The sequence below is a fragment of the Musca domestica genome, unplaced genomic scaffold (genome assembly GCF_030504385.1).
Source record: "Musca domestica strain aabys unplaced genomic scaffold, Musca_domestica.polishedcontigs.V.1.1 95, whole genome shotgun sequence".
NCBI lineage: Eukaryota > Metazoa > Arthropoda > Insecta > Diptera > Muscidae > Musca > Musca domestica.
In genome coordinates this window covers 2,533,003-2,542,558 of record NW_026712445.1, presented here as the reverse complement: position 1 = coordinate 2,542,558, position 9,556 = coordinate 2,533,003, and the positions used below count along the sequence as shown (strand labels likewise).

Below are 9,556 nucleotides of genomic sequence, written 5' to 3'. Positions count from 1 at the left end.
AAGATGTGTTGTGAAGATGATAGATATATGACATCGCCTTTGGTACCTCTCCCACAAGGAGCCACAATTTTCAATACTTATATCTGTCATAAATTGCGTGACTAGTCAGGTCAACTCGCTATGCACATGGATTTTATCGGAATTAATGTTTTCGCATAAAAAGGATATTAATATTTTTACCTGTATTAGATGAAGTCTGAAAATGGGATATTTCGTTCCACTATATCTGGAACCTCACTCACATTTTAACATTTTCTAAAAATTATCACATATCTCATATAAAGTGAAGCAGGTGGCCGATATTGTCCAATCCTGGCACTTCGCAATATTTGTATCATATTTATTTAGATCCGATACGAAATGGACAATGTTGGTCCATTCCTTCGGCACCTACTCCATAGAGGGTCAACAATTTGAATAACCGTAACAGAGGGCAACATATATTTTTATTTTTGGCTATGGGTAAGATCTGTCGGCAAAACCGGCTGATACTTTATTACTTGTTTTCATTGACTTTGGCTGTGATTCACACTGAATTTATATTAATAATTATTTTTTCTCTTTTTTGCAGGTATGTACTTTAAATGCAGGACTTTAATATATATGTAAGATATCAATTGCATTTTTCAATAGAAATGAAATGTGTTTTATCGAAAAATGTCGATCAAAATTAATTTTTTAAAATTGAAAATGAATTTGGTAGAAATGAAAATGTTGATGAAAACAACTGTTTCTAAAGAAAAATTATAATTAAATCAAGTTAAAATTGATATTTTATAATTAAATTCCTTGGAAAATTTTCCATATCAAATGAAAAAGTTTCTTTCCTGACTTACGAAGAAATTAGTGTTAAACATTTCTAAATCTGACATTTAATGGACATGTTCATGGGAGAAAAACGCGTGAATGTGAATATGAACCCATGAACGTCTTCCCACCCTATTGTGATTCTATTGTGAATCATTTTATTTTAGTTTATTCCTTCTCATTGTTTTCTCTTTCTATAATGAAAACAAAAACAAAACGTAGAAACTAGAGAAAACAATGAAAAAGAAGAAGATCATTTTTTTGGAGTTAGAGTTGAATTTGATTTTGTCATTCCGTTTGTTTTTTCCCAAGAGAACAGTAGTTCGACTTAATAAGAATAAATAAAGTTATTAAAATAAAGCACAAGTGTTAGTTCTTTGGAATTGTGGGAAAATTATAGTGAATCGGTGCGAATAAACTAATAAATTAAAAGTAGTGAAATAAAGCGCCAACGAGAAATAATCATATTACAAATATTGCGTGCTATTTGCCCTTGCCCGAACAGTGGAACGTTCACTGCCTTCATCAACAGTGTGTGCTGAAACAGAACCTTGCCCAAAGGGGAAGACATCGTCACCGTGCTGCACCATCAAAGCGCGTCCTGCCAAAGTGTAAGTGGATCGAGTCGACCGGGGTACCTTGAACCGTGGTGGCCGACTCTGGAAACGTTGGTAAGCACCCCAACATCTGGTCCTTCTCAACCGGGAACAAAATCAAGAGCAAGAAATAGGGTATCCATTGGTCAAAGTAAGTACCACGCATGTTTTTCACGATAATTTGTCATTTGGAGACAAACGTATATTGGCCCTAAATTCGTGGACTTTCTTTGTAAAGAAATTGAGGTTACCTGTTGCATAATTGTGACAAACAAATTCCAAAGTATTCTAAGTTATTTTTTTTAACTGGATACCGTTGGAGTATTTATCAAGCCTTGCCCTTTACATTCGTCTTTCGCTGGATGGTGTTGCTGTAGCGAACCGGCATTTTTTTGTATTGTTTGCCCTTCATCCATTTACACATTTGGTGGCTTGCTGTTTTTTTGTGGCGCTGAGTCTTTGTCTGTGTGTTGCTGTTAGACAGACAAAAGTTGTTCGTCCGTCAGACTCATTAGCGTGACATATCGACATACGCACATTTGGTGGCGCTTTGTTTATATGTGAATGCTTGCCCTTTGCTAGGCTGTTGGTGATTTGCTGCTTGTGCGTTGTTGGCTCTGCTTATATGCATTTGCGCAGCCACTGTTGACATATTTTGGAGAGTCGCTGCTTGTGCGTGGTAGCTCTGCCTGGGCGTTTGCGTCGCCACAGTTGTTTATACGTCGCTCTTGCTCTGCTTGGGTTTTTTTGTGTGTTTGTCTACTGCGGTTACGCTGACTCTGTTTGCATGATTTATACTTTCTCGTTGTATGAGCGTTCGTATTGCTATCGTCTATTTATTAACATTCATCGATTATTTTGTTTTGGTCTTGCCCTTTGGTGGATTTGCTTGCTCGAATTTTTTCTCGTTGTTGAGTGCTGAATTATAATTCTCATTAGGAGATAATTACAAGCATACAAGGCAAATATAAACAAAAGGAAAAGTAAAGCTTAGCTGTATATAAATTTGGACAACGACGTTTAATGGAATCTATGAGATTTTGGCGAAATTGAATGTCGTGAATGGAATAAGTGAAGGTTAATTGTTAAAATTACCTTGCACAATAAAAACATAAAGAACACAATTTTGTTATTGTGGATGAATTTTGCCCTTTTTGTATTTGACACAGTGGGTCAGAAATGAGAAATTGAAACAGTGACTTGCTCATATATAAAAATGTATACCATTTAGATGCTACTGTGAAAAATAAGTTGGTAATTGGAATACCATTTGAAACGCTTATGGCTATTTCATTAAATAACTTTCTCGTTTGAAATATCGAAACAAAAGTACATTTTTTGGGTAAAAAATCTTTTTCGTTGATGATTGAAAATTTTTCGTGGATTTGTTGGCATTAACAAAAGTAAAATTACTTGCTCATTTGGAGACTAAGAGGATTTTTTGGAACACGTAGAAAATTAAACTTGTTCGCGCATACATACCATTTGGATAATTTAATACAGTACTATTCGAAAAGTGCTTATTCTGGGTTGTTGTTTTTGGAGATATTTTTGTCGCAACTAAAGTTACAACGGAATATTTGAATACTTTGAATAAATATCTTGCTCTATATGAATTATAATTTGCGCTGGGATTCTTGCTCATTTTTGCAATAAATATATTCCTCTTTGTGGGACGTAACTATCCCTTGGATTCTTGCTCGGTTTTTTAACAACAATATTTCGCTTTGCGTAACGTTCGATAATTTCTACAATTAAATTTGAACATTTGGGATTAAGCTTTCTCGAAGAAAATGGCCAGTATTGAAGACTTTTTAAATAAGTCTGAGGAAATTATTTCCTTTGAAGAAAATTTAAAAGAGACGGATGCGTCAGGGTTTAATGAGTCTGCCGTTGAAGTTGAGAAGTCAGAGCTCAGCAGTTTATGGGCAGAATGGAAGGAAACCCTGAAAGCGTGTACCTCCGATGCTGAGTGTAATAAGAAAAATAAGGAGGTTATAAAAACAAATAAAAACTTGCCCACCAAAGTTACGTTAGATGTGTTAATATTTTGGGGGAATGGAAGGAAAAAGCAAAAGTGTTTCCCGTTACACAAAGAGTTTCTTCCTCTGTAGCAGTCCCGCCGTGTGATATGGAAGTGTTCCAAGGGGATTATGTTTCCTGGCCCAGTTTTCGTGACTTATTCACGGCGATTTTTATCAATAACAAAAAATTAAGCCCCGTTGAAAAGCTGTACCACTTATTCCAAAAAACAAGTGGAGAGGCAAGAGAGATAAATCGAAATATCCCATTGACGGCCGAAGGTTTCTCAATTGCTTGGGACAATTTGAGAAACCAGTATGATAATAAGAGAATTCTTATAAATACTCAATTGAGAAATTTATTTAATCTTGCTCATTGCGGGCAAGAATCGGCGAGTGGCCTTAAAAAATTGCAGCGGGAGGTTACTAATTGTATATCGGTCCTAGAGTTATATAAGATTGATGTAAAGTCTTGGGACCCTATATTTGTATATCATTGCTCTTCAAAAATGCCTAAACTCACTCTTTCTGTATGGGAACAGTCTCTGCCAAGTAAAACAGAAATGCCTCGTTGGGAGGACTTAAATAAATTTCTCACGGAGAGATTTCAGGCATTGGAAAGTGTGTCAGATATAACTTGCTCGAATGGAGCACAACCAGGATCTTCTCAATCTTCTCGCCCAACGTACAGCCAATATGACAAATCGAAACAATTCAGAGTCCATCATACTAAGGTAAATGAGAACAAATGCAGTGTGTGCAAAGGGACACACCCCTTGAAATCTTGCCCGAAGTTCCTTAGTATGGATTTCAGGAAAAGATTAACTATTATTAAGAGAGAAAATCGTTGCCTCAATTGTATGGCGTTGGGTCATAAAGCGGTGGACTGTAGGGCTCCTGCTTGCTCAAAATGCAAAGGAAAGCATCATAACCTCCTTCATAAAAATACGATTGCCCAAGATAATAGCTCTAATGCGAATGCTTCTACAGATTTGTCTACGTCGTTGGCTGTGACTCCGAGTACATCGGCTGGTCCGATTACTTCTTCGAATACTCGCGCATTTCATACCTCGGTCACAAGTAGAACGATGCTTGCCACGGCTTGGGTAAATATTTTGAAGGATGGTGTTCCATATAAAGTACGTGCGCTAATAGATCCTTGCTCGGACGACACTTTTATTTCCGCTCGGGTGCAGAAGATGCTTAGGTTGCCCACAAGTTCGGTGTCTGCGGACATTTCCGGTTTGGGCGGTGAACATTTGACTAAATGTTCTAAGATAGCATCCGTCAGAATTGGATCGATGAAAAATAGGTCTTTCTCGTTGGACCTTGAGGCATTTGTGGTCCCTGAAATCACGGGGGATATTCCCACACATCCCTTGGGCAAAATTCGAATTGAAGAACTTCCGGATCTAGATTTTGCGGATCCAAAATTTTATCAAAGTAGTCCAGTAGACATCTTGCTCGGTGGGAACGTTTACCCTGTTATCTTGCTCAACGGAGTAAGGAAAAACGTACTTGGCTCGCTTTTGGCTCAAGAGACCGTATTTGGGTGGATATTAACCGGTCCGACAACTGATTTAGTCCATCTGAAGTCACTTAGCATCTCGCATTGCACTAGAGTATCAGTGCAAGACGAACTTTCGAAGTTCTGGGAAATTGAGGAGATTCCCAAAGTTCCGATTGTATCTGTAGATGACCAAAAATGCGAGGATATTTATCGAACTACGACGACCAGAGGCTCCGATGGGAGATATACGGTAAACTTGCCCTTTAAAGTCGATTACCCTTTCTCTTTGGCGTCAAAATCAAGCCGATATATTGCTCTGACTCAATTTTTGCGGAATGAGACATCGCTAATGAGAGATCCGAATCGAAAATCGGATTATGACAAAGTTATTCTTGAATATTTGTCTCTGGGTCATATGGAGAAAGTAGAAGGGTTTGTCAACTATCAAAATTGTTTTTACTTGCCCCATCATGGCGTATTTAAGCCCGAAAGCGTAACGACGAAGTTGAGAGTAGTCTTTAACGCTTCGTGTCCCTCGGTAGACGGCAAAAGCTTAAACGACGTGTTGTATGTTGGCCCTTCGCTTCAAAAGGACATAGTTTCGCTCGTTTTGAATTGGCGCTTATACAAATATGTATTTAATGCGGACATTTCTAAAATGTATCGCCAAATTTGGATTAACCCATTGCATTCCAAATATCAGCGCATTCTATTTCGATCTTGCCCGGAAGAGGAAGTTTCTGATTACCAGTTAAAGACAGTAACATTTGGCGTCAATTGCGCTCCTTACTTGGCTCTTAGGACGCTGTTGCAACTGGCTGATGACGAGGAGCATCGCTTTCCCATTGGTTCCAAAATTCTACGAAACAATATGTATGTAGATGATGCGTTGGTAGGGGTGCATACTGTCTCAGAAGGTTTAAGAGCGAGAGAAGAATTGATAAAAATTCCTTCATCAGCCGGGTTTGGTCTCCGGAAGTGGACGTCTAATTCTAGAGAAATTTTGGATGGTCTTGCTCGTGAGCATCTGTTAAATGAAGATTTTCTTGATCTGGGTGACAAGAGTTCTGCGAAGACATTAGGTATTCGATGGAATGCCTCATCAGATAGTTTCTACTTCGTTATAGATACAATTCAAGAAAGAAGTTCTTACACGAAGCGACAAGTGTTGTCCATTATAGCGAAGATTTTTGACCCTCTGGGCTGGCTCGCGCCGATTGTAATAACTGCGAAAATTCTGATGCAACAGTTATGGCTAGATGAGATTGGATGGGACGATCCATTAAAGCCTCTTACTCTGATAAACTGGAAGAATTTTGTCTCTACTTCGTCAGGAATCGAAGAGATTAGAATACCTCGCTGGGTAAATTACTCTCCAAATTGCAATATTGAATTGCATGGTTTCTGTGACTCGTCAGAGTCGGCTTACGCTGCTGCGTTATATTTGAGAGTTGAAGTTGGTACTGATGTCTATACGAATTTGCTCGTTGCGAAGTCCAAAGTGGCGCCGTTGAAGAAATTGTCCTTGCCACGGTTGGAACTCTGTGGGGCCTTTCTCTTAGCCGAGCTAGTCGATTCCGTTCTGCCTCAGTTGGATATTCCAAAAGCCTCTTTGTTCGCTTGGTCGGATTCGACTATCGTTTTGTCTTGGCTCAAGAAACCATCTTACTCTTGGACGACGTTTGTGGCAAATAGGGTGTCTATTATTCAGGAGAAGGTAGGGAGCGACTGGTATCATGTCCCTACAGATGAGAATCCGGCAGATTTAGCAACCCGGGGGCGGACTCCTTTAGAGCTAAAGGAGTGTGGTTTATGGTGGCATGGACCAAGCTGGCTCAAATCGCCGAGAAGTGAATGGCCCTCAGGCGCGGTTATATCCGAAACAACCCTTGAAGCTAAACCTGTAAAAGTTCATCTTGCTCGATCTGCCGTAGAAGAAGATATATTGGAAAGGTTTTCTCGTCTCTCCACTGCAACTCATGTCATAGCGTACATATTTCGGTTTGTCCAAAGGACACATCCAAAAACCAAGAAAACCGTTTGTTTTGATAGCATTAAATTAACCGCAGATGAAATTGGCTTTGCTCGTCGCCGTTTGATGTCTCTTTCTCAAAGAATCTACTTTCCTTCGGAGTATGATTGCCTCCATAAAAATCGAAAACTTGATTCTGGTAGCCCTCTTTTGTCGCTAAATCCCTTTCTCGACAAAGATGGTCTTATTCGAGCTAATGGACGTTTGAGTTCTACCCTTTCTCTACCGTACGATGAACGGTACCCGATTATTCTTGCCCCAAAGAGCAGATTTGCTGCACTGTACGTGGATCATGTTCACCGTATGACCAACCATGGTGGCATTCAGCTGACTCTGGCTACAACGCGCCTCGAATGTTGGATCATACGAGGCCGAAACTTAGTAAAAACCCACTATCGACATTGCACGAAGTGCGTTCTGGCTCAGAAGAAACGACAAACGCAGCTGATGGCTGCTCTTCCTCCCGAGAGGACTACCTTTACCCGGCCGTTTTCCACATCAGGGGTCGATTTCGCTGGCCCTATTGAAATTAAGAACTTTAGTGGCAGAGGTTGCCGCATTTCCAAGGGTTACATTTGCTTGTTTGTGTGCTTCGCCACCAAGGCGATACACTTAGAACCTGTCAGTGATCTCTCCACCCCTGCCTTTATTGCCGCTCTGTCCCGATTCGTTGCCCGGCGTGGATGCCCTCGTCATATTTACTCGGACAACGGTAAGAATTTCGTGGGTGCAGACCGTGAAATTCGTTCTAATTTGATGAAGATTGTCGCAGAGGCGAAGGACGACTCCCTTACTCGTTACGGCTTCCAGAAATTGGAGTGGCATTTTAACCCCGCCGCAGCTCCACATATGGGTGGGCTGTGGGAGGCGGGGGTTAAAAGCTGCAAGAGTCACCTGAAGAAAATCTCGGGACAAATTCGTCATACATTCGAAGAATTATCCACTATCCTTGCTCACATCGAATCGTGCCTAAACTCCAGGCCTCTTACTCCCCTGACAGATAGCATCGATGATATCAGCGCCCTTACTCCAGGTCACTTCCTCATCGGTGGACCATTACTAGCGCCAGCTGAACCCGACGAGGTAGAAAATAAAACTTCTCTTTTGAACCGTTGGCGACGGTTGAAATTGATTGCCCAGGAGTTCTGCAGACGATGGAAGTCCGAATATCTCAAGGAGCTTCAAAGGCGAACAAAGTGGAAACTGCCTCGAAATGACCTACAGGTTGACGACATTGTCGTACTACACTCTGATTCCCTTGCTCCAAACGAGTGGCGATTGGGCCGCGTGATGAAATTACACTTCGGTCAGGACGAAAGGGTTCGGGTTGTGGACATCAAGACTTTAAATGGAGTGATTACACGCCCTGTTCACAAATTGGTCCTCCTTCATCGTCCCGAATAGATCTTGCTCGATTGGCCAGTCAACGTTGACGTCTCTCCCGATGAAATATATGTCCTTGTTGTCTATTTGTTTCCTAACGATGCCTTACTCTCTTTCAGATGAGCTTCAACGATGCGTTCAAGTGTCCTTTATGCCACACACGGCATTCGTTCCGGCACTGCCGCCCCTTCTTGTCGGCGATACCTTCCGATAAGGAAGCCATCGTACGCAAGTACAATGGTTGCGTAAATTGTCTCGGTCTGGGACACCGAGCGATAACTTGCCCGTGGAATGAAGGTTGTCGGGTGTGCAATTTCGCCCACCACTCTTTATTACACCCGCTAGATAACCGTCGAGAAGTTTGGTTGTCCATGACGGCAGAGGTCTTTATCCACTTCCCAGGCCTAGATGAAACCCCACAGAAGGTGCGTGTGCTTATCGACCCGCTGCGTGAGGAGAGTACCCTTCAAATGGGATTACCCAGCCAAGGTCCATTGTATCCCAGTCCGGTACGGGTCGTTCTCACGTCAACGAACAACAATGTTCGGACATACACCACCAATTTGAAGGTGCTGGGCGAGTCAGACCTTCTAGAGCCTCGGCACCCGGTTGACTTGAAGTGCGTGAGAAAGGCGTATTTGAAGAAGGCGGTAGCGGATCCTACTTTCGAGAAGCCCGGCAAATACAATGTGGTACTCGGTAAGCCGGCATCTGAAGGCATTTTCCTGGGCCTACCCGTTTTGAGCGCGGCATGCCATATGCCCAAAACACCGTCTTTGGATGGACATTTTTCGGCGACGTGGAGCGAAAGATTTAAATAATGTTTTTTTTTCTTACCCGTGTGAGGAGGCGTTGCAGTACCATATTTGTCCCAGAGGGACTCAACGATTGCTGGCTCAATTAACGTTGTTTTTTAACTGTATATTTCCATATCTTTCATCATAATTTATTTTATCGTCATATTTTGAATTAAAAACAGTTTGTAATTAATTTAGATTTTAGTGTCCACTAAATTGAATTTCCATGGACAATTGCATTAATTAATATTATATAGTTTAGTTGGAACCCTGTCCCAAGGGGGGGAGGATGTTCATGGGAGAAAAACGCGTGAATGTGAATATGAACCCATGAACGTCTTCCCACCCTATTGTGATTCTATTGTGAATCATTTTATTTTAGTTTATTCCTTCTCATTGTTTTCTCTTTC

The 9,556-nt window shown here is 41.1% G+C and overlaps 2 protein-coding genes across 2 annotated transcripts; both read left to right on the top strand.

Annotated features, from left to right (window-relative positions):
- Window positions 1-1,156: 1,156 nt before the first annotated feature.
- LOC131807058 (uncharacterized) lies at window positions 1,157-9,170 on the top strand. The gene is made up of 2 exons (XM_059132083.1): window positions 1,157-1,554; window positions 8,469-9,170. Exon 2 carries the CDS (start codon window positions 8,469-8,471, stop codon window positions 9,168-9,170), a length of 702 nt encoding a protein of 233 aa, XP_058988066.1. The 5' UTR covers window positions 1,157-1,554.
- Window positions 5,593-8,370, top strand: LOC131807059 (uncharacterized). The gene has a single exon (XM_059132084.1). The coding sequence runs from the start codon at window positions 5,593-5,595 to the stop codon at window positions 8,368-8,370; it is 2,778 nt and encodes a 925-aa protein (XP_058988067.1).
- Window positions 9,171-9,556: the final 386 nt, after the last annotated feature.

What these genes read in the sequence shown, in the direction of transcription:
- LOC131807059 (XM_059132084.1), top strand. Translation starts at nt 5,593, where the DNA reads ATGTATCGCCAAATTTGGATTAACCCATTGCATTCCAAATATCAGCGC.
- LOC131807058 (XM_059132083.1), top strand. Translation starts at nt 8,469, where the DNA reads ATGAGCTTCAACGATGCGTTCAAGTGTCCTTTATGCCACACACGGCAT.